Here is a 26223-nt window from a genome sequence, read left to right as displayed (position 1 = left end):
GTTTGGATTTACATACAAGTTGGTTCAATATTGCAAACAACTCATCTATTATATTTTACCACATCTACTTGTGGAACACTTGAGATGGCTTGTGGACCACACTTTGAGTACCACAGCTGTATGTAAATATAATAAAGTTGTTTATAGAAAATTGACCTGTTTTGTATATTTGTTTTAGGAGTTTCATCAGTTTTTGTCCCTTTTAAGCTAAAGGTTTATCTTACCTTTCATATCTTCTGTCTCAGAGGACCATAGTCGTCATAGTCGAATGTTTAGTGCATTTTGAAGGGAGTACATTATGCTAAGGCAGACTGGTTCTAATCCTGGGTACAGGGTCATACAGACAACAGGGGTACTGGTGTTGCCCATTTTTCTAACCACATGAGCAATCCCCTTACGAAAAGTAGTATAGGAATCTTATAGTATTTGGGACAAAAAATTATAGTAATCTTATAGGAATAATTGGGACATACTGTAGAAGTACTACTAATAACTCTATAATTGAATTTCCCCTTGAGGATCAATAAAGTATCTATCTATCTATCTATAATATCCTGTAACCGCTATAGTTTTTCTATAGTAGTCTTATAGTACCTATAGTATGTCCAAATACTATAAAATTCCTATAGTAGGCTACTTTTTCTGTCATACGTGACAGAAAACAACTTGAGTAGGCTAACCTCTGCCAATGTCAGGCTATCATAGTTCTCATTACCGGAGAAGTCTTGCAGCACACATTCTCTGCTTCTGTAGGCATTCTGGTACAATTCCAGCAAAATATAGCTAGGTAGGCGTGTTTGCATTTAGATCTATATATATATATTGGGCTATGACCAAGTGGTCTTTCAATGATAGTATCATGGAATTCAAACCATAACTATCTAGCTATTCCGATAGCATTAGCAGGCTAGGTCAGTGGCTGAACTGCATTTAGGGTGCTTACCTGTGTTGTGAAGTAAAATATCTACTAGGAAGATTGCAAAGACTTTTGACTGTGTAAAGAAATAGGTCTTTATTTTAAAACGTTTCCAACTGTTTATTACTTGAAAGCAAGATGACGATTGTCACAAACGTTTAACAGGCAATTGTTACCATTCTATTAAACCAACGTTCACCGACAAACGATCAGGAAGCGGTTCTTCTTCCTACTCGAATACTAGGATCAAACACATGAAGTTGTATCTCCGACGACATTTTGTGCAACAGTTTTGACTCAAGTTTTAGCCAGGTTTTAGCACTGTAAAGTTGAATATGGAGCATAGCACAGGCAGAATCGGATGAGGACGCACTGGAGGAAGCGTCACAGTACTGTTAGCCAATCAGAGGTGAATTCATTAGCATGTCATTAATATTCATGACTAGAGGCGAAATCCAGTCGTTCCTCCCCACCCACCTTCCCCACCAAACTAGAACAGCATGAAACAGACGCAGGACAGCATTTTTTTCACCAAAACCAGCTCACAGGGCATTCATCAATACTACAGACCACTGCAAAATTAATGAAAAAACGATGAGATGAGACCTTTAAAACTAATTTAAGATTAATTAGTGCTTTTTGCAATGCATTGAAAGATTGCTGCAGATTGTCTATTGCTTGTGAGACAGATTTACTTACACAATACAAGACAGTGTCATCAGCATAAAAGTGGACCTGACAGTTATCTAGAGAGGACGCTATGCCATTTATAGTGTGAATAGGATTGGTCCTAACACTGATCCTTGCGGGACACCCTTTAGTTAGAGGAAGGAAGTTGGATTGGGCCTGCCCTAGCTTTACACATTGAGACCGCCCATTAACCCTCTATACCCCAATAGAATGTTACAACAATGCCTCTGATTCCTGGAAGTTCCAGGAAAAAAAGGCAATTTCAGTAATATTTTAAATAATGAAAAATAACTTAAAAAGTAAGGCAAAGTGTCAAATGCAAGTTACATTCATATTAAAGGTCAGAAACTGCTTTTTAAAATTATATATAATTCATTGCCAATTATGTATGCACAATTTCCATAGACTGCCATTGATCTGAATGAAATCATAGAAATTGTGATATGATGACAACTAAAAGACTAAAAGAGAAGCTTTTCAATCTTAAAATATCATCTAAAAATATATGATAGACCAACTTAACTATTACATTGCAAAAAATATGAAACTGTTGAGTAGTTCAGGGGTTAATATTTTTTTTTATCTAGTCTGCAAAGAGTATAAGATGGAATTTTGTCATTTTCATTTAGCGACTACCATTTCAGAACATTACAGCAGTTAGAATAGGCCAATATTATTAGTGATAAGAGACCATTACATTGATACAACACAATAAAATAATAGTAATATAAATACTACTACTACTGCTACTACTACTTCTACTACTACTACTACTAATAATAATAATAATAATAAAGGTATCGTTATTATAAAAAACAGCAAGAAAGAACTTCCAACTAAAACCTCATTATCTATTTATATATATTTTTTTTATTATTATAACAACAGTATTATATTAATTAGACCGACGCAACACAAACCGAACAGATTACATTTCATTAACTATTCAATAAACTATAACATACCATGAAATTCATGAAAACATGGTGGCATTTTGCACAATGGCGCAGAACAAGTTGAGCAGCCAAAAGAAATTTCAATGCACCGCCCACTATTGGTGCGGCGCCCTGCTCTAATGCAGCTTACACATCCCTTTTTCCTCCCCTCAAAGCGCACAAGTGAGTGGCCTTCTTTTAAATTCCTACTCACTACAAAGTCGATACCCAGGGTATTGATGCCCTGGACACCCCGCTTCCTGCCAAAAAAATCATCACATAGGGCATGCACGATTTTAAGTTTGAAGGCTTTCAGGCCCCAGGTTTTCCTGCCCTTAGGAAGTGGCCTGAGCTGAAGCTGCCACACAATATATGCATTTATAATTGCTATGTCAAACAGTCCCCAGAACAGGTACTTCCACCATTTCTTTCCAGTTCGCCCAACATTGTAATAGCTTCGAAACTGGTCCAGATGGTCAACCCCTCCCATTTTCCTGTTGTAATCAAGGACCGCTTCTGGGCAAGAGATTAGATTAGCATTAAACTTGGATCTTTGCTTCATTTGGTCTCTGCCTGCATGATTGCTTGAAACTATATACACATCCCTTTTGTCCATCCACCTCAATACCATCATCCCATCCCTTCCCACTTTTCTGCTCTCCCCTATCATTAATTTTGGTTCCGTGATTTGCGTTGGAAAGCCTTTGGAGGTCTTTCTGATGGTGCCACAATAGTAGGTGTTATGATTAAGCAAGTCTCTCACCAAGGGAATGGAAGAAAAAAAATTATCTGCATAGACATGATAGTGCTTGTCCAAATATCCTCTAAGCAGATGCATAACTACTCGGTAGGCCAAACCTTTTCCCTGTACGTCATCTTTTCCCGTGTAAACATTGAAGGCGAGACAATAACCTGTCAAAGAGTCACAAAGGCACCATAACTTTATGCCCCATTTCACTGTTTTTTTCGGCATATATTGTTTCCAACGCAGTCTCCCATCAAATTTAATCATCGCTTCGTCCACAGACAGCGCAGACCAGGGCACAAGCAGTTTTGGGAAATTTTCTTGTAGCACTTGTATAAATGGCCTAACTTTTGCCAGCTTATCTGTATCCTCTCCTTGTGAACTGCACTGAAAAAATTGGCAAATTAATTCAAAAAACGGTTGCGAGATATCCGGTCAGCGATATATGGCACTCGGACACATGGATCAGAGCTCCAGAAGTCGGCGAGGCAGGGTAAACGATGGATACCCATGAGGATATTGAAACCAATGAAGGCCCTCATCTCCTCCTCTGTTGTATCGTACCATGTGGCGGGTTGGTTGCTGGATGCAGCATACATATTTGTAAGATTTGAGATGAATAACACCCCAACCATCTGCCACAAGATATCCAGCACGTTGGTCAAGATACATCTGGGGCCAGGATCAACCATACAAGGCTGGATGGAGGGAACTGGGATAGAGTCAGACCATGGTGGATCGTCGTGTGTTTGTACCCTTCCTCTCTGTCTCCTTCTCCCACTGTTTCTCCCTCTCACTCCCAAGCTTCCTCATCTTCTTCCTCTCCCTCCTCCTCTCCATCCCTCGACCTCTTCTATACTCTGCCCTGGCTCTCACTCTGGTCTCCACTTCTTCCTCCACTGCTTCACCTGCCTCCTCCGCCTCTTCTCTCTCCATCATTACCTCTTCCTCTTCTCGCATAGCCTCTCCTACTTCATTGTCCTCCTCACCTTGAGAGCTGTGATCTGACACATCCGACAGATTGATCTGACAATGAAAGTTGCACACCAAAAGTCTGTTCGGATTCAATATTAGCCCTATCTACAGTCTGTTATAATAATAATAATAATAATAATATTAATAATAATAAATCTATCTATCTATCCATCCATCCATCCATCCATCCAGCTCTCGCAACAAAATCTAGGTCAAAGGTGAACACCCCTGACGTAACCAATTGACATCCATTCAGAAGTTTTGTTGTCACTCGATATGGATTAGCCTACTCTGATGACTGCCATAGTGAGCTAGCTAACAACGTATGGAAGTAATGCCAAATCTATGCCAATGTCTTCTTGTATGGATCTAGCAGATTAGAAGACAGGAATGAAGAAATTTCATGTTTTCTGAATTTTTCGGCAAAATGGTAAAAGACATCCCAGCGCCGCACTGCACTTGTTGAAGTGTTACACTAACTAGTGTTAGTGTTCAACGTTAGTGAAAGTTAGCGCTAAACTTAGCAATCAACTTAGCGATCACTGACATATTTTGTTTACGGTCATATTCTTTTATTGCCAACATTACATTTACAACTTACATCAGTGTCATTGCCATCCAATATGGGAAGATCTTCTTCCAGCACCTGAGATGGATCAGTGCACATCAAAACCGTCTCGGCCAGACTAAACCTGCGGCGTTTCGGTGCAGAAGACATTATCTCTTTGCCTGTTACTCTGTCTCGTGATTTCGGAGGCTATAATGTTTAGAATTGTAGGTCCTGACGGCGGGAAAAGAAGTAAATTGTAACAAATCCTATGATTGATGTGACACAGTGACATGAGTGACGATTTGGCAGATAGCATAGGCTACTGCAACTTTGAGACTTGAGTCCTCATTCATATCGGCTGAACTGCTGCGGCCGCACGGAGCAGATAGGCACATCTCGTAGCATAAAAGATCAACATATATCAAAGTCTACAAGCAGATTTTTTTGTTTTGATGGCTGGGGAAAAGAGTAAAGTGTTACAAATCCTACGACTGCTGTGCCAAATTGATTATGGCAAGATGAGTGACGTTTGTTAGATATCTTGGACACATGCCATCATTCATATCAGCTGAACCACAGCGGCCACGGAGCAGAAACAGGCACATATTGTAAAAAAACGCAAATATCTAAAAATAAATCAATACAAACATATGTGTTTGATTATGACAATACATCGAAGGGGATCTAAAATATTGATCTGTAGTGTACATAAGCTGTAGAAATTAAGTGATCGCCTGTATTCATCCATGAAAAAAAACCGGCCGCTCACGGCCGTTACGGGGAAGAACAGCACGGCCGGCGACGGCCGTTACGGGGTACAGAGGGTTAAAAAATCCATTCAATCGGTAGTCATGTCTAGTGAGACAGCTCTCTATTTAGGCAGGGGGGCGAGTCGCTGCTTTCTGTTTCGAACAGAGCCTATGTCTACCTTGTGAAAGATGCTTTGTGCGCGTGTCAGTGTAACTACACTGTATTGTAAATTGGAATATTGTGAACTTTCACTCTGGAAATTTCCAGTTTCTAAACTGGTTGCAGTTCCACTCTGGTTCCATGTGAGGGCGCTTACGGGCGAGTGCAGAATGAATGGAGGTCTATGGTGGCCTGACATCGTCATTCTCAATGATAGTCAGAATTTGAGTCTTACTGCTCCATTGGGATGTGATTATGGGGCGTGTTTCAACCGATAAAGGGGGCAAAATGCCTCTGCATCAGGGGTGTCATGCAAGCCCAAATTCTAGGGGGTCACAATCAGGGTCATTGAATGCATTTTGTGAGAGGGGGTGTGGATTATATCAGCGGAGGCCCGGGGGTTCTCCCCCATGAACATTTTGAAATTCTGACTGCTACCATTTTAATAGAATTTGTACAGTTTTGAGGGACAGGAATACCTTAACATAGTTAAAGGAACCGTATGTAAGAAATGTATTTCAATTAATCATAGATTGGCCCTGATATCTCACTAGACATTAAGAAATCATGTTCATTTCAAATACTTATATCACTGACAACAGTAGCCCGGCCAGGATATTGTCATTTAAAAAGTGAAGTTGCAGCCCTCAACTGATGTTGATGTTGTCATGTTGTGTTTTGGCCTGATGTGCCACCCTCCACCTATCTACTAATCACAAAATCAGTAGTGTTTCGGCATCCGGGTTGCCAGCTCTGCCAGTCAGGGGGGAGGGGGAGGGGATACACCGCTCTACAGTAATTTGAAAGTAAATTGTGGCCAAAACTGGTACTGCAATCTTACATACAGTTCTTTTAAGTAAGTAAGGTGGGTCTCTTCTGTCTGGCTTGTGTGACATTCATTCCTGCATTAGGCGATCTAAAACTACCCTACATAGAGACATATATCCAGTCTCTATGCTGTTTTCATGGATAAGCCTACAGGAATCAACCTCATTTGTTGTTCTAAATAATGTTGCTTCTAGCCTATCCACGTTATCTCCGGAGTGGTTCAGTTTCACATGCGCAAACATTCAATGAGCGCTCATACCCCTACCCCCTGATTTTATGCCTGCATAGGCCTATTTGATGACACCAAATTAAGATCCTGATCAGGAAACATTTTGTTTATTTTTCTTTTGGTCCGTGTGCCGAATTATCAGGCTATTATCAGACATGTGACAGCAGCACCAGGCAGAATATAACTTAGCGGCTCCGTGGATGAGCAATCTGCTTGTCGAGGAGGCCCATAGACAGAACAGACTCTCAAAGCCCATTTCGAGTCATTTCTCTCATAACTCTATTTTGACCAAACTAGTTAACATTAGGCCTACTGCTGTTTAGCTTTGTATGGCAGTAAGCAGCCTAACATTTGTTTATCACAGTCTCTCAACAAGTCACGCAACCAATATACTGAATGCTTTGAATTTGCAGTAAGCATTAAATCCTTTTGGCCTACATTTGTTTATTTACATGTACACCCTTAAGCGTTGAGATTACTGAAGGTTCTGTCTTAATGATGGACTAATCATCTGAGTCAGAGGTGTGCGGAAAACACACATGATGTAACAAATACACAACTGTGTTCATGTTTCCATGTTCTCCCATTATTTATTTATTTTGTTTGATATGTTTGTTGTCACTATGACACAGGTCACACTCTGGCACACTGGGATACACTCTAATGATCTGTTAAATTTGTTTGTCTGCCTTTTCTTTGTGAACCCTGGATAGCAGAGGAGCCTATTAACACCTGAAATGTGCACAACACAGCCATAATGAGGGTCCAAACCTCAGTGGTACATCTTACATTAAAGGTGTGAAATGAAAGACAAACGCTAGTTGATGCAATAACTTGCTCCCTCTGTCTTGTATGGTTTAACATGAATAAAAATGATACAATACATTATATGAAAAATTATTTATTACAATTGAAATATTTATTTATCCCATATTTTTTTCTGCATTTATTTATCATGAAGTCATTTTTGGTCCTCCATCCTCCATTGAGTAGCCTAGTGCTGTACAAGTTCAGCGGTCATTTGGACCATTTCCATGTTGTTACATCTGTTAGTCATCAGAGATGGTGACTTGAGTCTGAGACCTAAAGCCATCCTTACAAGACTTTGACAAGATTTGGGAAAGATTCTTGAAAGACTGTAGTCTTTTGAATAAAGCTTGAATGGGGGGCATTAGTTAAAAGACTATTTCAAGAATTTTCCCCAAATCTTGTTAGTCTTCTGATGTATGGGGTAGCATAAGCAAAAACAATGACTTCAGACTTGACTTGCGACCAGTGCCGGTTCAGACCTCCATGGGGCTCTTAACAAAATCCTGCTAAGGGGCCCTCCTATATCTGAGGGCCAAAACTAACCATTTTTTTTTACCTGACACCTCAGTGCTGACTCTACCTTAACCATATTATTAACTGAATTGATGCTGATAAATGAAGTACAGTATATTAACTACTTTTGACAATTCAAAATAAAACCTCTCTGTTGCTTACTCTGTCAAATAGGCCTATCAGAAACATGCCGTATTGTTATTGTGTGGTTTACCTAGGCTAACGTTAACAATTCATGTGGATGTCTTGTTAGCCTATGAGCTTCGGTTCGGTTCACTAGGCAAAACGTTGGTGCACTGATGACAGTCAGGATCATCTCTAACTTGCCAACTAGTGTTGTTCAGTTCATGTGTTCAGTTCATGCTTTACTTGCTACCTGTATAATTCCCGTGAATATTATTAAGGTCAGGCATGGACTGGCCATCAGGCGTACCGGGCAATGCCCGGTGGGCCGACGCACATTTTTAATAATTTAATAATCATTTAATAAATATCCACCGCGACGGTATTGGAGACACGAAACGCGGCCCATTGGTTGATTTTAGTCCAATGACATCTCTCAGCCCCCCCCCCCCCTCCCAGGAAATTTCCCTCTCTCCGTGGTTTGTGAGTTTCCGTCTGTGAAATTGTGAAAATGGATAGTAGGCCTAATAAACCACAAAAGCGCAAGGGGGGCGCACAGAAGCTGCGAGACAAAAGGCTAAAAAGCCTACAAGTGGACGCAGCAAAATGTGTCAAAATCACTTTGTCACAGCAGCCGCACCTCATTCCTCTGTTCCGGATCCAGTCCCTGGATCTACTCTAGTCCGGGTTCCAGCTCCAAATGCAGGCCTACTCCGTTCAGCCTCACCTGAGTTTTAGTAGCACTCGCCTGTTTCCAGTTTGCTCGTTATGTTTGTATTTAAGTCCTTCTCCTCTCAGTTGTAAGTGTGATATTCTCTGTTCTACGGGAGACACTGTTTGAGTTCTAGTCTTTGCTTTAATCGCCGTGTCCATCCTTTGTTTGCTCATTGTGGCCTTTTGTTTTTGGAAATTAAAGAAGCCTTGAACTACTGCATCTTCATCTTTGTGTTCCTGGTTTCCTTGTGTGTGACAGAATATCACACCACAACATGGATGCAGCCGAGGCAACAAAGGTTCGTCAAGCCATCACCCAGCATGGTCAGATGCTTGGGCAACAGCGAGAGAAACTCACCCGTATGTCAACAGCCATCCAGGAGTAGTCTACTCAACCTCCACCACCTCCTCCTCAGCCCATGCCTCCACGAGATGGTCCCATGGTGAAGCCAGAGTGTTTTGATGGAAGCCCTGATTCATGTACAGGTTTCATGCTCCAATGCTCGCTGTACATGACTCAGAATCCAAAGAAGTTTCATTCTGAGGCCTCCAAGGTAGCCTTCATTATTTCTCTTCTCACTGGGAAAGCGCTAGAATGGGCTACAGCTGTATGGGTACAAGGGGGAGAAAACATTCAAGACTTTTCCCGATTCGAGACACTCTTCAAAGCTGTGTTCGAACTTCCAGCGAAGGGACTGGAGATCGGAGAGCTGTTACTGAAGCTTAAAGGAGAATTCCGGTGTGATATTGACCTAAAGTGTATTGAAACATGATACCGAGTGTGAACGTATGTCTCATAGCCCATCTCGACTTGTCCCCTGCACTCCAAAATCTGGCGCTAGTTAGCCGATGCTACCAACAACTTTTTCAGTAGTGGTGCTTCGGCATCGGGCTAGCCATGCAAATAAATCACTGTTTTACACCCATTTACGAGGCTCAATGTATCTCCACACTTCATTGGTAGACTTCCTAGGGCCCTGACATTTAAAACGAGACATTGAGAACTTTGAAAAAGCACTGGTAGTTTACTTACAAGACGATTTATACAGACAGTATCTTCACGAAGTTTAACGTTTGCAGCCATCTTGAATTTAGTCACGATAAGTCGAGCAACGAGTAAGAATGAACAGGTATGATAAGGGATCAGATTCCAAAAATAATTCAGTGGAAATGCATGGATTCCAGTTTCTTCCAGTAGCAGCAACTGGAATCCATGCATTTCCACTGAATTATTTTTGGAATCTGATCCCTTATCATACCTGTTCATTCTTACTCATTGCTCGACTTATCGTGACTAAATTCAAGATGGCTGCAAACGCTAAACTTCGTGAAGATACTGTCTGTATAAATCGTCTTGTAAGTAAACTACCAGTGCTTTTTCAAAGTTCTCAATGTCTCGTTTTAAATGTCAGGGCCCTCGGAAGTCTACCAATGAAGTGTGGAGATACATTGAGCCTCGTAAATGGGTGTAAAACAGTGATTTATTTGCATGGCTAGCCCGATGCCGAAGCACCACTATTGAAAAAGATGTTGGTAGCATCGGCTAACTAGCGCCAGATTTTGGAGTGCAGGGGACAAGCCGAGATGGGCTATGAGACATACGTTCACACTCGGTATCATGTTTCGATACACTTTAGGTCAATATCACACCGGAATTCTCCTTTAACTCATTGAGTGCCATGCGTTGAGTGCCAAAAACATAATATTACGTTTTTAGCTTTTTTTTTTATTACCAAACTAGACACTCTAACACACCTTACTGTATATGTGATTTTGGGAACTCTGTGAAGAATGGAAATTAAATATATGACGATCGAAAACTCATGAAAAAATGTCCAGATTGTGCGTTATCTGGACATTTAATCTTAAAACTCTGCTTTTGATGGTTGCCGCTTTGGGTTGAATCAGTGACACATGCACGTCAGGTCAAAACCAGGCCATTTTCGTGGGTTTATCACAAGGTGGCGGTCTCGCTAGGTCACTTCCCGGAAACTTTACTGTTTACTGTGGCCCGCCATGCACTTTAATCCGGCCTGCCGAACATTTAATTAAGTTATCATAGGCCGCATAGGCCGCTCTCTATTTTTTTTCCAGCGATAGACGACGTTATGATTAACTTTAGGCTACTGCAATCTGCTTTACACTGCTTAACGCAGGTACTACAACTCACTATTGACCATGTTCACAAAGAAAAACTGAGTTTGTTTGTTATTAATTCACCTATCCATCCCATTGTCCTAGGATTACCTTGGCTCCGTCAGTATGACCCTCATATTTCTTGGTCTAGCAGTAGGGTGCTGGCCTGGTCTCCAACCTGGCAGGACCAGTGTATACAAGTGCAGTGTTCCTCTACATCCATCGAGAGTTCAGACGTCGGAGACATCAACATCCCGCCTGAATACCATGATCTAGCTTGAGCTTTCAGTAAGGCGAGGGCCACGCAACTACCACCTCATCGCCCATGGGACTGCGCCATTGACCTGTTGCCAGGAGCACCACTACCACGTTCCAGAGTTTATCCCCTGTCCTCCAAGGAGACGATTACCATGCAGGAGTATGTAAACGAAGCTCTAAGATAAGGCTTCATTCGACCATCCACATCACCGGTGTCAGCTGGTTTCTTTTTTATCGAGAATAAGGATGGTGGATTACGCCCTTGTATCAATTACAGAGCTCTCAATGCCATCACCATCAAATACTGTTATCTACTTCCATTAGTCCCTTCTGTGTTGGAACAACTTCAGGGTGCTGGCTGGACTTGCGAAGCGCATACAACCTGGTGAGGATACGAGAAGAAGATGAATTGAAGACGGCGTTCTCTGCCACCACAGGTCACTATGAGTACCTAGTACTTCTATTTTAGCTAATGCTCCATCCGTATTCCAGTCATTTGTAAATGAGGTTCTCAGGGACATGCTTCACAGGTTTGTTGTTGTTTTTTATTGATGACATCCTCGTATACTCTGATAATATGCAGAATCATGTGAAACATGCGAGGGCAGTACTAACCATACAGTTCACAGGGGGTACAGATGGATAAGGAGAAGGTGCAAGCGGTTCTGAATTGGCCAAGGCCCAAGACTACCAAAGAGGAATTTCAGCTCTGTTGCAGCTTCTCTGACCACACTCCTGAAAGGATCCCCTCGTCAGTTCTCCTGGACACCTGAGGCCGAGGAGGCCTTCAAAACCCTGAAGTTGAAATTCATGTCAGCCCCTTTACTGAAGCATCCAGACCCAGCGCTACCTTTTGTGGTAGAAGTAGATGCCTCAGGAGGTGGGGGTAGGAGCGTCAAGGTAATCCCGCTAAACTTTTTCCATGTGCCTATTTCTCTAGGAAACTGTCCCAAGCCGAGAGAAAGTATAAGTAAGTATATGGGCAGCCGTGGCCCACTGGTTAGCACTCTGGACTTGTAACCTGAGGGTTGCCGGTTCGAGCCCTGACCCGTGGGCCGCGACTGAAGTGCCCTTGAGCAAGGCACCTAACCCCTCACTGCTCCCCGAGTGCCGCCGTTGAAGCAGGCAGCTCACTGCGCCGGGATTAGTGTGTGCTTCACCTCACTGTGTGTTCACTGTGTGCTGTTTGTGTTTCACTAATTCACCGATTGGGTTAAATGCAGAGACCAAATTTCCCTCACGGGATCAAAAAAGTATTTATACTTATACTTATACTTAAAAGGGCAGAGTGCAGTTGCAAGGGTGTTTTTTTCTGCTCACAGGCGCTAGGGGGAAGCAAGACGGCCACAATTCAACCCGAAAAAAGTCATATAACCATCCCAATGATTCTGAAGCTGTTAAATGAAGGTAAATTAAGCTTAAAAACTTGCATATTAAGCTAAAAAAACCTGCATAGTGTGCCTTTAACGATCTAGTTGACGGGAGCGCGCCGCGATTCCAGTACAACTCCCATGGGCGGATTATGAACTTTCGGGCCCCTGGGCCCAAATGTATTAAGGGCCCCCCACTTATTGTTGTATATGTGGGAGGGGGGGTTTGGGGGTCCTCCCCCAGAAATTTTTTAATTAGTTTGATGTGATTTCCTGTATTCTGGTGCATTTTGGGGATGGCCAATAATAAATTCAATCAGATTCATAGTCTACATCCTGATTTGTTGATATTGAGGCAATGATTCCATGCAAAGGCTTGGACTTCAGGGCCCCCTGACCCCTTGGGCCCCTGGGCCTGGGCCCGGTAGGCCCGTGCAGTAATCCATCCCTGGCAACTCCTATGATTTCTGTCCGACTGTGGAAATTTAGTCGCCGACTGTGAAAACAGACCAAAATCGTACAATGTAAGGCCGCCATTAAGTACGAAACAATGTCTGACCTGTCGCAAGTTCACCAAGATACCGATCTCATTCCACAAGCCTAGAGCGCCCTCTCGCGGCTGTAGACGGTAATGTTTCATGTAGAATTCATGTCAATTCATACTGACTAATGTAACACTTCTAACTTAACGCAATATATAGGACCACTATATTACCAGAGTTATCAGAGCTAAGTTCGGCTATAGGGAGAGAATTGGCAACGACCAGTATTTAGATGAAGAAAAAGACAATAACATTTATTATGACACACAAGAAAAGATATTGAACCACAATAGAAAAATGTAAAACCCCTTAAAGTCAGTCGCGTAAAGTCAGTCAGTAACAAAATGTTCAATATAATAAAGTTTAACCCCAAAGTTCAATGTTTCAATCCCAAAGTTCAATTTTCCAATCCCAGAGTTCAATGTTTCCTTTAAACCTCCTTTAAATCCTCAAAAAAAGGGAAAAAGTAGAAAAATGCAAAAAGATCTTCGTACGTACTTTTGTAAAGGGGAAAAAAAAGATGAAACAAGGCCTTACTAATCACTACCCGGGTAGGAAAATTAGTGATGTGTATCTTATCTGTAATCCAGAACAGGTTGTGTCCAGGCCACAGGCATCACAGGTAGGCGCACACACACTGGTCACAGTCCTTAGGATGGCTCGCTGTATCTCTCTCTCTCAATCGTGGCAGAAGATGCACAATAACAAAAAAAATAAAAAATCTGCACACGGCAGTGTAAAATACCTCATTAGTGCCATGCAGGATCGTTTCACTTCATACCATAAGTATTAACACTCAAACTCAAATATCATTTCTCTGTCTAATGTAAATCATGTACTGAACAACTGTGCAATACAGTACCAGATCAGTAGAATGACAGTGTGTCATTTGCAACTCTAGTCAACATACAACATGTACATTCAGTTAACCAAATACAATATCAACAGTAAGCCATTAGCAACTTACTATGTGTATACCACATCATATTATATTCAAAACGTCATTACAATGGCTTGAAGCCTGAAAACATTAGCCCTATAGAGTAACCTCATAGCTTAAACATTGTCTGCACGCGCTCCTACATCAGGTCACGGCATGCATGCATGCCCACGCAGGGTGCACGTGATCAGAAAAGAAAGCGCCGTTCTAAACTAACACGGCGGGTTTAACCCTTACAAGCCCGACCGTTCTAATTTCGTTAAAATTTTAACAATGACCAATCATCTAATATCTCAGCTGTCCAATGACTGATTTTATTTCTGAAATCTTCCCCGTAATGCTGACAACATAAGCTTCAATTTGATATGATTGGTTAAGGGGTTTATGGCGCGAAATGTTTTGGATACTTGAAGATGAGTCGTGAAAAAAACTTTTCACTTCAATCGTACATTTTAACATGGACCGCCAGATGCCACCTGCACTTCGTTGGAGTTTACCTCGACTGGAAACCACACAGCTGGATAAACTGAGGTAATATATATTTTACATCGTTTCTAGTTATGGTTAATCTTAATTTGTAGTCATAAAATCATGTTATTTGACAGTAATATGCTTTCTCATCAGCGTCAACATTATGGCATAGCGGGGGCTAAGTGCATCGTCATGTAACTTTAGCTAGCTGCATTACTCTGAACTGCTTGCAGTATTCTCGTTTGCTTTTGATATCAGTTATTTTCACTTGACAATTTCATTTAAAAACCTGTTAGTATATATAACCTGTAAGTAAGTTTGTTTTCTAGTACTAATTTGCTTGTTAGGTAAGCATTATATTGGCAAGTCAGTATAGCATACCAAAGCTGAATAAATCAATGGGCGCCGCGTTTCTAAGTTGCGTTCTCTTACATGAAATAAGTTGAGCGATATTTTTACTCCTCTCAATATGTAGTTGTAGAAAACAAGATGTGAAATCACGGATTCTGTCAGAAATGTAGTGCTAATTGACGTATTGCCTCTCATCGGGTTGTTACCTCGCTAGGCAGTTTGTAGTGAACTGTTTTACCTTGCTTCTAAATGACAAACATCAGACGTGCTTGTCTCAACATTTTCTAAGATGGCATGACTTGATATTCTACTCTTCTCAATATGTAGTTTTATAGAAACATGATGTGAAATCACATATTATGTCAGAAATGTCATTATTGCATTTAAGCAGTTAGTTACTAGGTGAAATGTAATCTGTCTTTATCTTAATGCCAGCCAGGCAATCAGATTTAGGGTAGCTAAACCCATGTGTAATAAAATGACTTTTCATACTTCTAAATATTTTTGAGTTACTCAAAATGCTTCAATAGTTTAGGCTACCTCTTCTTGTGTATGTATGTGCACACACGCACACATCTGTAGTTTTGTGATTTTATTTTTTAAATTAATAAATGTATTACATTTGTATGATTTTACTGTTGTTTCAGATGGAGGATGACAAGACCTACACAGACCTCCTTGCAGGCCTGAAGAGGTGGCTGACTGCTGATGAGCTTGCGATCACAATGTTGAAGACCATGTGAGGATGGAGGAAGAAGGTATAGATTTAGGTGGCGTGCGTAGGGTGGTGTAGACTGCCACTAAAACACTGTGAAATAGACTTGTTATGTTGATTTTTATGTTGTTGTCCCAGGCATATGTGGTTTTACCCACCGGAACGGGTGGGAGGTTGTGCTTAGTAGGCCGTCGTATTCAAACACACAGTGCAGGGGCATGGGACGAAGAGAACCCAGAAGAGTTTCACAGTTTTCTGGGATTGATCATTGACATGGGACTTCACTTCCCTCCCTAATATCCATTGCTACTGGGGAACCAAGTCTCTGAAGGGATCAGGGAGCGTTGACCAAATGAGAAATACATATTGTGTACACTTTTTCTCCATTGACATTGCTGTTTCAGTAGTTTCTTATTATTTCAAGTTTGGCAATGCAGAATCTGGTGTTGAACCTAGGTTTGGTAGCTACAGCCAGAAAGACTTTGGCGAAAATCTATCACAACAGCTGGCAGGCATTTCCGTCAAAATTTCAGCCTCGCCTTCAGCTGCTCCAACTACTACTCTGTCGTCTTTTCATCAAGTACATATTCCTGTACAGCAGGAGCCAAAGAAAAATTGTTGGCTTTGTTATAAAAACAATACATAATAACACTAAAGTAGCTTGTATGGCCTGGAGTTTAGCGGTAGGTGACTGCTTTTTTGGTAAACAAAATTGCTGTCAGATTTGGCATTCTACAGAAGGGGATGCGTTTCGTTATGAGTCATAGGTCCTCTGTGTTTAACCTTCAGGTTCCCCACCCCACCTTTCCCTATCCTCCTCTGTGTGTGTGTGTGTGTGTGTGTGTGTGTGTGAGTTTGTGTTTATATGTGTGTATGTGTTTATTCTCAACAGGCTTGTTCTATGTAATCCACTTTCAAATGTTTAGACACATTGATTTTTGAGTGATGTTGAAGTTGATTGTATTCCTAGCTTTTCATAAATAATACATTTTATAGATGTATATCATTTTCATATTACATTAATTTATATAAGGAAGTTGTATCTGTTGAATCAAATGTATTCTATGTCTCTTCAGAATTGATCTTCAATAAATATACAGTATACTTACTTCCTGTATTACTGGTAAGGTACATGTTTTTCTTTTATATATCATTATTGTTGACTGTAGCATTTGCTTATATACAAATAAATGGTTTATTCTTATGGACCAAATAAATCTAAACCATTGTGTCTGACTTCATTATTAGTTTTTATGCATACTTTTATGTTTTTGGTGAGAAAGAGAATGTGAATTCTGTCAACATTCTAAATCCCGTTTCCTGCATTTTTTTACACTTATCACTTAATTTATCATAACTTTTGAAAGGTTAATGATATTCCAATTCAGTCTTTTTTGTTAAATAGCCCACAACTTGCTGAACATGTCATACACTCTATATTTTTCTCTATCTCGTATAGAAATATGATGAAAATTCATTTTTATGCGAATGAAATTCAATTTTAACGAATTTTGGTATACATTTGGAGAGGATTTTCAAAGACTGTTCATTACTATATCAACATTACCATATGTATTTTACATCATTTGATAGAACTGACCCTTCTGATTACAATGGTATGTATATCCCATTGATGGTATGTATTATACTCAAGAAATAAGGTTTTTTGTGTAAGGAGGTCATCCAGCACCAAAAATGGAATATTCGGCACGGGCACGAAAGGGTTAAAACTTTAACATTCATTTTCAATATATCTCCGACTGGTTTTTGTTTTTTTTACCTCTATATACATCAAAATAGTTCGTTTTACCTCAAAAGTAAAAGGAAGCTAACCAATGCCTAACACACTGGCTTGCTTAACGGAAACACACACTCACCAGAGATTCAATGATTTAAGACACAAACGATCTTCAGGAGTAATAATTCAACCGGAAACGTCTTCTTGAAAAGGTTAAACAAAGGATTAGTTCAAAAATAAACGGTGAAGTGTCGAAACGTTGATAAATCTTAATCTTTCTTTCACTCGCAATATCTCTGAGCTTCAGGAAAAAAACGCAGTTGTGGACTCTTCCTCTATGTGCAATGCACTCGTTCACATGCAGCACAGCGCCCCCTAATGGACAGGGGGCAAACGCTACAACTACATTCAATAACCCAGTGCAATTTATGTGGGTTACACTAACATTTAAAAAACATGTTAAATTATATATATATTTTGATATATAAGTCACACCTGCAGGACCAGCCAAACTATGAAATAAAATCTGACTTATAGTCCAGAAAATACGGTAATATTCGTGTTTCGAGTTGCAGTCGGATTGATTTAAATATTGGGCAGGAGTGTGTGATTCTGTGTGCGCATGTTTGCCAAACGCTTATTTCCTGAAAAAAGTCTAGTGGGGCTACATACCCATTAAGTTTCATGTGCCCCGGTGTTTTGGTGTCATTGACACCAAATTCAGGAAGTTGGTATGATCTCCTATATACTACGAACTCCTATATTCTGTATCTCGAAAAGAGAAGAGGCAGTCAAGAGGTCCGCTCCAATTTTCTATTGAAATTGGAAAATTATATTCAATTTTCTAATAATCTTTTTTTTGCAAGTCAAATAAATGCATATTTAAGATTTCATTTAGAGTTGTATCCTGATTTTGTATTTGTGTAATGTAATGTTGGATAGAAAAATGGATAATTGGGTGTTTGGGAGATTCTTGGTATGCTCAACATATCTCAATAATGCCAAACTAGGAAGTTGGTATGAAAGTAAATGCTCACATGCAATAAAAAACCTTACATATTAGTATTATATGCACTATATGGACTAAAGTATTTGGCCATTGCACCCACAGGAACTTCAATGACATCCCATTATATGTTTGATCATTATGGGTGGGCCAGACTTTGTTATTAATAGATAGCAATCCACATGAGGATCTGAAAAGTTGTTTTTCACAGCTGCCATTGTTTCACCAACATATAAATACAGGGTCAGTATCTGAAGTAATCAGTAGAAAAGATGGGTGTGCTGCCAAGCTGGGACAATATTATCGTCAGGACAACCAGTCACAGTAATGGAAGACCCCTGGAGAGCTGATCGCTGCTATCCAGCCCTGAACTCTTCATGTACAAAGTTTGTCAGGCCACAGGCACTATACATCATCATGTACATATTTTTGTCATCAATATCTGTGTCTACCGTGTTTCTAAACTTGCTGGTGATCATCTCGATTTTTCACTTCAAGCAGCTTCACACTCCAACCAACCTGCTCATCCTCTCTCTTGCTGTGGCAGATTTATTTATCGGACTGACTGTCATGCCTGTGGAAGGGTCACAATTAATTGAAACATGCTGGTATTTTGGGGACATGCTGTGTAACATATTCCCTTTCATTTATGGTGTGGCTTTTTCAGGATCTCTCTGCAGCCTTGTCTTAATTTCCATTGATCGTTTCATTGCAGTCAGTGATCCTTTAAGGTACTCATTGAAGGTCACACACAACAAAGTAGTTATAATTGTTGTTCTAGGCTGGTGTATTTGTCTACTTTATACGTTCTTCTTGCTTTATGACCACCGTACTGAAATGGAGCCTCACAGGACATGTCACGGAGAGTGTCTGCTCACACTCGGTTTCTCAAGGATTGTTGGTGATGTTTTTGTGTCATTCATTGTGCCTTGTTCCACGGTTATAATTTTAAACATGAAAATATTCTGTACAGCTAAGTATCATACAAAGGTGATTAACTCTGTTACAGAAAGAGAAAGGGCTGGTAACAAGGACACAATGAGAAGTAAGAAATCCAGCTGTAAAGCTACAAAAACAATAGGGGTACTCGTTACAGTTTATTTGCTCTGCTATATGCCATATAATTTAATCTCTTTGGCATACGGCACTGACTCATTATCTTATCTATTTAAATGTCTTGTATGGATTATGTATCTCAACTCCTGCATGAACCCAATAATATATGCTTTATTTTACCCATGGTTTAAAGTCTCAACCAAGCAAATCATCACCCTTGCAATACTTCATCCAGGTTCCTCTTACCTCAATGTAAATTCTGATGTGAAATAGCTGAACTGACACAATTGTTAAAATTACCAGCATTTGTTAGACAGAAAGTGTATAAATCAGGGGTGCCCAAATTCTTCCCTATAAAGGGCCAAAAATTAACCTGGGTGGAGTAAGAAAAGTAAGCATTCATGTTATATCACTTCATATATTTTGTCAGTACGCTGTCAGCACACCATCCGCTGGGGAAAATGGTTGTACGTAGGAAGGGGCCTGTCACAAACACAATACAATATCCCTCCTGCCAAACTGGACTGGTCAGCACTGGAGAGAATGGAAAAGCTGTTACACATGGCTAGAAATTGTAATAACAATGTATGCTAAGCTAAAGAAATGGTCATGTCAAAACTAATTGCTATTTTTAAACTACTGACATGGCTCAAAATAGCATTAAACCAGTGGTTCTCAAACTTTTTTCATTCCCCACATTGATCAAGGGGGCATTTTCGAGCCCCACCTGTCCCTCATCGCTCTAAGAAAGTGGTAGGTCAAATTTATTGAAATAATGACAAGTTCTAAATATATCCTCTTCAGCAGAGTTAAAATCAGCTGGTGCTGCAGATATAATAATAAATAAATACATAATGTGCCATTGTAAATTAAACACACGTATTTCTGTTTTCCAGCAACATATTAGGAAGCATAGGCCAATATTTTACAGCATTGCACAATATATTCAATAAAATGCCAACATGCTGAATTAAATGGATCCATAATCCAGTCATACTGAGCACTGCTGGTTGGGAAATATTTTTTAAATAACCTTTGCAGGGATGTGATGTAGGCCTACTGTTTAATACAGGGTACCCCCAGAATTGTCAGACCTAAATTTAAGACTTTTTAAGACCTTTTTAATACCACTTCAGATTAAATGTAATACCTACATCGCACCCATTCGGATAGAATAAATAATATTAAAGGTAAGATTAAACCTCAAATAATTACTATTTACAAGTTTTTGAACATGCCAACATGAACATGACAACATTTGAAGTCAAAGGCCCAAATGGTCTAATCCTCTAACTTATCCTTACCCAACAATCAAATAGATTTAAATTGCACATTTATTGCAAACTTGAAACATCTACATCAGGGTTGAAAAAAAGAAAAACTGAAATGACTGAAATTATGTTAAGTAGTGGGGGGATTGTGTGAAGGCAGTGGGCAATAAAAGTGCAAATATGTAACTTGGCTCCCACCACTGTCAAGTAGAAAAATGGTTCCCCACCACCATTAAAGTTGCTTATCCCTGGCCTACATCTTTCTGAGATCTGCTCCTTTGGCTTCAATTAGGTCATCGAGACTTTTGATTTCAGCCAACTTGTCTTTGTGGCTCCTCCTGAAAGCATTTGATTTTGCAATGAGTTCTGCCATCTTGCTGCCATGCTTGGACCAGATTTTGTGCAACTGCCTGCAGGGTCAACCTGGTCTTTTTGAGCTGCTCCAGGTCCTCCTCAACAGCTTTCCTCTTCAAGCCCTGTGCCTCGGATTCCTTTCTTTGCCTCTCAGTCTCAAGATGGATCCGATATCTGCTCCTTGCTGATGATACTGAGGCCAGCAGCTCTGGTGTGAGAGGCACCTTGGTCACCCCTCCATGCAGTGATACATAATCATACACAATTATGTGTCCTACAAGGGTGTCTTCTTGGATGTTGCAAACCTCCACTTCCTTATTTATAGAAAAAACCCTTTCCACAGTAGCCTGTCCATGGGAGAGGAGCAGAAGCTTCTGAATGAAAGTCCAGAGCTGTGGGTAGGGACCACTAATATGGTGATGAAGGAACACATCCAGCCTTTTCTGTAAAGGCTTGAAGGCCATGAAATCCTCTTCATTCCTCACTTCCAATGACAGGACTTGAGAAAACTGTTGGGTGATCAGATCACCTAAAGAAGGATTAAATGACAAAGACAAACTTATAATTAGAGTACATAATTGTTTAAAAACACATGAATAATGTGTAACTATGTTGCAAAACATTAAAGATGCATGCAATTGTTGCACATATCAGTGAACTGTAGGCAAATTCTCACAAGTTGGATCTTGTAGCTTTGTGATTTTAACAGCCCCTCAGGAGCCCTCCCATTCAAAATTAATTGGATTGTATGGTTTCAGATGAAAGAAGTGCATGACTAATATCTTTTGGTCTGTATCATAGAAGAAAAACTGACAAAACTACCTAATAGTACAGGCCTAAATATATCCGTCATACACTTGACTTGATTTACCCATACCCAATGTGCTATTCATGGGCAACAAAGTAAAGAGGGTGGAACATCTCAACCCATGTTATATCATCATATCATATCATCCTGAGAGGAAATGTTTTGAGAGAAGATATGGTTTACATGGAAGAATGGGTTTACCCTTCATGATACAGGGCTAAATATACCAGCTGTACACTTGGTTTATGACAGCTACCCAACATATTATACATGGGCAAAACAAGTGAAGAGTGGGATATATCTCTACACATTACATCACATCTTGAGGGTATAATTTTTCAGAACATGTATGGTTTAATTGGTGGAATCACCATTCCCTAAATGGTACAGACTTTAAAATCACAAAGCTACAAGATCCATCTTGCTATCATAGTGTAGTGAGTAGTAGTGGTAGTGTCATGCCCCTTTTTGGGCTTCTGGACTCATGGACAAAATAGAAGAACATTACCAGCAGCAACTCCTCCATCCAATTGTTTATCCTGAAGAAACTGCTTCACTAGCCCTTTCATTTTGGTCCGACACAGTTCAGGACAAGAGTACATCCGGGCTGGATTCAGACAACTCATCTGTCGCACGGTTGTATATTTCAGAGGGCTCTTGTCTTGAATCTTCTTCACTATTCTCGAAAGACCCTCCATGCACTCCTTTCTGAATTGTAGGATAGAGAGCTCTCCAGTGGTCCTACTCTGCTTCTGAAATTCCTATGAATAAATAGGGACTAACTGAAGTAAACTGAAATAACTCTCCCTCTTCTTCCCTGCTTGAAAAGTAGACACGGTTGCATATGTCACCTGTGTCAGGAATGTCAACAATATGGCTGCTGTGAACATTGAACATTTATAGAATAAAAATATACCTTGATGGCATTCTCAGCACCAATGCCAATATCAATAGCCTTTATCAGGATGGCTTCTCAGTAACATCAATGCGGACCAAATCCAGAGGGGTGGCATTATGGAGAAGTTCCAATTTGATAAATCGCCTTAGCAGACTCTGTAAAAAGACAAAGAACAAAGATTGTTACAATAGAAATGGGTCATCTGGATCCTCAGTGTTATGTAATTTATTCAAAATGCAATGAATAAATAAACCTAAATTAACCAACCTCAGCTGTAGTAATGGTCTAATTATGAATAAAAGGAAAGAGAGAAGTCATATTCATACTGTGACCGCAAAAACAAAACCTCACCTTAAGCAGCTCAGCCAGGTCATCTCCAATAAAAGGCAGCACAGGCTCATTTGTCTGATACTTAGTGAGGAAAGGCGAAACACTCCGTGACACTGCCATAAAAAAATGCAGCTTCGCCACGATTAAAGGGTCTTTGGCTGCCGTCTCAATTGTGTCGTACGACGAGGTCCCAGGATTGGGGAGTTTTTTAGTTGTAACAGCGTCAACATACTTCAGAATGTTAGGCCAGATGAGAAGTGCTCTTTCCACCACAGGAAGGTTTTCCACCCAGCGATGACCACAAAAAGGTAAGGCAAAGGTGTTTGACTGGGTGAGATTAGAGAAATCTTCTCTCCTTGCAGGCACATTCAGGAATATTGTATGTAGGGCTCTTAGAACTTTCTCCATATGCCAGGCATTGAAACCACATTTAACAGCATTGTGTAGAGTATGGAGGCCGCAACTCCCAACTACTATCAGCTGTGCTCCACCAAAACGCTCTGCATGTTCCTGCTGCAGCAACTCAAAAAAACGCCAATTAACATTGGGACCATCCATGGACACAGACACCATCTTCCTCAAATCAAGGTCACTCACACACTCCTATAAGAAATAAAATAATTTGTTTAATATACAGATACAGGTTATCTAAAATAGATTATGCAAAAAACACTTCAGAAAATAGCCACTAGATGGCATAGCTTACCACATTATATCAAGAAGCTACGTGACCAATTCACTAACAATTTTGGCAATCATATTAGCTGCTACAAGAACCCATGCTTTAAATGAGACTGTATCCAGACATACCATAAATCCTCAAATTATGGCCGGAATTCTATTTATAGCCGTGGTCGATTAGGACAAATAAAGGGCGGTCCCCAAATAGGCTACAAGTAATTATTGCCTACTAGGGCTATGTCCACAAGCACTAGAAGACATTGCTTCGATTTAACTGAATGAAATAAGAATGTAATGAAAAGTAAATAATGCATAAATAAAACATAATTACATTTAGGCTACGCAATAAGGTTTCCATTATACAGCACGTCCAACTACATGAAAGGTAGCCTAACTTAACAGTGGACCATCAAATATCCCCCAGATCTCTGTTCCCATTAGTCCCAACATTTAGCAACATAATCAAACTGTCCAAAAGTGAATTAAATCCCAAACCAAACAGAACATCTTTTGCTTTTGATAGCTTGCCGACTGCTATGCCGAATCAAAATGCATCTCACAATAAAACGAAAGTAAAAAACAAAGAAATACAGACGGCCATACTTTGAGGATTTACGGAAATTACACTAACTAAACTGATTTTATGCACTTTAGATATCAATTTTCTATTGCCATCAAAGAATACAATTCAGTGTATTCTCAGGAGAAACATCAGCTGCGTGGGATCTAGCCTACATCCCAAAGCACAGATAGGGGCTCCCAAAAGGCAGGAAAACATTGCTGGCTAGAATGCGAAACACTGAAAGGCTAGAGAAACACAACATTACTACTACATCTATGATTTAAGTTCTGATAAGCTTAATGTTATATTGAGATTTAATTAAAAACACACACACACACATTTAATTAGAGAAATACTTACTGTGAAATGTTTAAGCAGGTCCACCGCCTTTGCATGGCCCATAAACTGCGATCCGAAGAACCTTGATGTGACTCGGTCGCCGACCCAGTACCTCACGTGCAAGTCTAACTGTTTCGACTTCGTAGTTTTGTTGAGGGCTTCGTCAAACATGATGAGGAAAGCATTGGCCTCATCACTTGTTTTGTCATCTCTGTCGTGATGAACGGCGCTAAACCAAATTTTGTGATGTACGCCGTTTTGTTGCTGCCGCAGCTAAATGTGGATGCAATCTGGGAGTCAGGGAACATGAGTCTAAACAGCTCACTGATGGACTCATTAGACGTGTAGGAGTGGTGGTCTGTGATGGTCTTCAGAACCCACAACACCTCCGCCTGAAGTGTTGGAGTTCCACCGATATGAGCTCGTATCCCCGACGTGGATGATAGATTCCCCGCTTGTGTCGTGGCGCTACTGTTAGCACTAGTGCTAGGTGTTGGAGCCTGTACACAGTACTGTGCTATCGGTGCCTGGTGCCTATAAGCTCCATAGTCCCTAGTTGAAATTTCTTTTTACACCAAGTGCATTGAGCCTCCCGGTCATTATTTGACACTTCTTTTGCCCAGCTATACTTCGGGTTGAGCGGCCACTGGTCGTTAAACCGACACTTCCCCATGATCTCTCTCGACTACTTTCTCTTCCACGACTTCTGTTCTGATTTCTCCCGCGCTATATTTTGCCGATGCTCCATAGTAAAACAATGTATAGTTACGCGCTTACGCGACGTAGAGGACTTGCGTCGTCACCACTGCGTCGTCCTACGCATAGACAGGTCCTACGCAGTGGCAACGCAAAGCTGTCGCGGTAGTAACGTGACTGAATGTACCGCTTCATGGACAAATTTACACGGAATAGAACCTAGTTGATTTACGCTACGTGAGGATATTAGACTAAATCTACTGATCATTTGAAAAATTAAGACCTCCGTGAAAAAATTCCAAACTTTGAGGTGAAATTCAATACTTTTTAAGGCCTTAATTTAGGAAAATGAAATTGAATACTTTTTAATACTTTTAAGACTCCGCGGGTACCCTGTAATACATGGGATCACAAGAGTGGCTCCCGAATCAGACGTTTCAGCGATTTCACTTAGATTCTCAAAGGCATAATACTGTCGCGATCGAGGCGCCTGTCCCATACCTCAAGTTATTTGGTGAATGCAGTAATCTTATCTGCTAGGTGAGGCAGGTGCTTGTCTTTGCCTTGTAACTGGAGATTTAACGCATTGAGCTTTCCAAATATATCGCTAAGATAAGCCAGCTTTGTCAAGAAATGTTCATTAGTGAACGTGCTTGCAGATTCAAACATGCGCTCTTCCTCCAAGAAGAGGCGAGTGGGAGTTCAAACACGCGCGACAGCACTTTACCTCGGGAAAGCCACCTTGCCTCGCTGTGAAACAGTAC

The 26223-nt window shown here is 40.5% G+C and overlaps 3 protein-coding genes across 3 annotated transcripts; 1 reads left to right on the top strand and 2 right to left on the bottom strand.

The window, feature by feature from the left end:
- Positions 1-2876: 2876 nt before the first annotated feature.
- On the bottom strand, positions 2877-5203 carry LOC121709786 (protein bfr2-like). The gene is made up of 3 exons (XM_042093386.1): positions 4863-5203; positions 4135-4312; positions 2877-2899 (listed from the first exon to the last, which is right to left on the bottom strand). Exons 1-3 carry the CDS (start codon positions 4977-4979, stop codon positions 2877-2879), a joined length of 318 nt encoding a protein of 105 aa, XP_041949320.1. The 5' UTR covers positions 4980-5203.
- Positions 5204-18791: 13588 nt separating this feature from the next.
- Positions 18792-19793, top strand: LOC121709532 (trace amine-associated receptor 13c-like). Its single transcript, XM_042092985.1, has one exon. The coding sequence runs from the start codon at positions 18792-18794 to the stop codon at positions 19791-19793; it is 1002 nt and encodes a 333-aa protein (XP_041948919.1).
- A 3120-nt stretch (positions 19794-22913) lies between these two features.
- Positions 22914-23885, bottom strand: LOC121709785. Its single transcript, XM_042093385.1, has 2 exons — positions 23203-23885; positions 22914-23006 (listed from the first exon to the last, which is right to left on the bottom strand). Exons 1-2 carry the CDS (start codon positions 23752-23754, stop codon positions 22914-22916), a joined length of 645 nt encoding a protein of 214 aa, XP_041949319.1. The 5' UTR covers positions 23755-23885.
- Positions 23886-26223: the final 2338 nt, after the last annotated feature.

The sequence above is a fragment of the Alosa sapidissima genome, chromosome 5 (genome assembly GCF_018492685.1).
Source record: "Alosa sapidissima isolate fAloSap1 chromosome 5, fAloSap1.pri, whole genome shotgun sequence".
In the NCBI taxonomy this organism is placed as follows: Eukaryota; Metazoa; Chordata; class Actinopteri; order Clupeiformes; family Clupeidae; genus Alosa; species Alosa sapidissima.
The sequence above is the reverse complement of the archived record's forward strand: the minus strand, read 5'-3'. Positions and strand labels throughout refer to the sequence as shown.

Bases quoted from the DNA above. Each gene is read 5' to 3' on its own strand.
- LOC121709532 (XM_042092985.1), top strand. From the start codon at position 18,792: ATGGAAGACCCCTGGAGAGCTGATCGCTGCTATCCAGCCCTGAACTCT.
- LOC121709785 (XM_042093385.1), bottom strand. From the start codon at position 23,754: ATGGTGTCTGTGTCCATGGATGGTCCCAATGTTAATTGGCGTTTTTTT. The intron at 23,007-23,202 runs GTGAGGTTTTGT...GTCTTTTTACAG, and splicing joins ACCTGGCTGAGCTGCTTAAG to AGTCTGCTAAGGCGATTTAT.
- LOC121709786 (XM_042093386.1), bottom strand. From the start codon at position 4,979: ATGTCTTCTGCACCGAAACGCCGCAGGTTTAGTCTGGCCGAGACGGTT. The intron at 4,313-4,862 runs GTAAGTTGTAAA...TTTCATTGTCAG, and splicing joins TGGATGGCAATGACACTGAT to ATCAATCTGTCGGATGTGTC. The intron at 2,900-4,134 runs GTCGAGGGATGG...ATTGTGTGGCAG, and splicing joins CAGGGCAGAGTATAGAAGAG to CTTCAGCTCAGGCCACTTCC.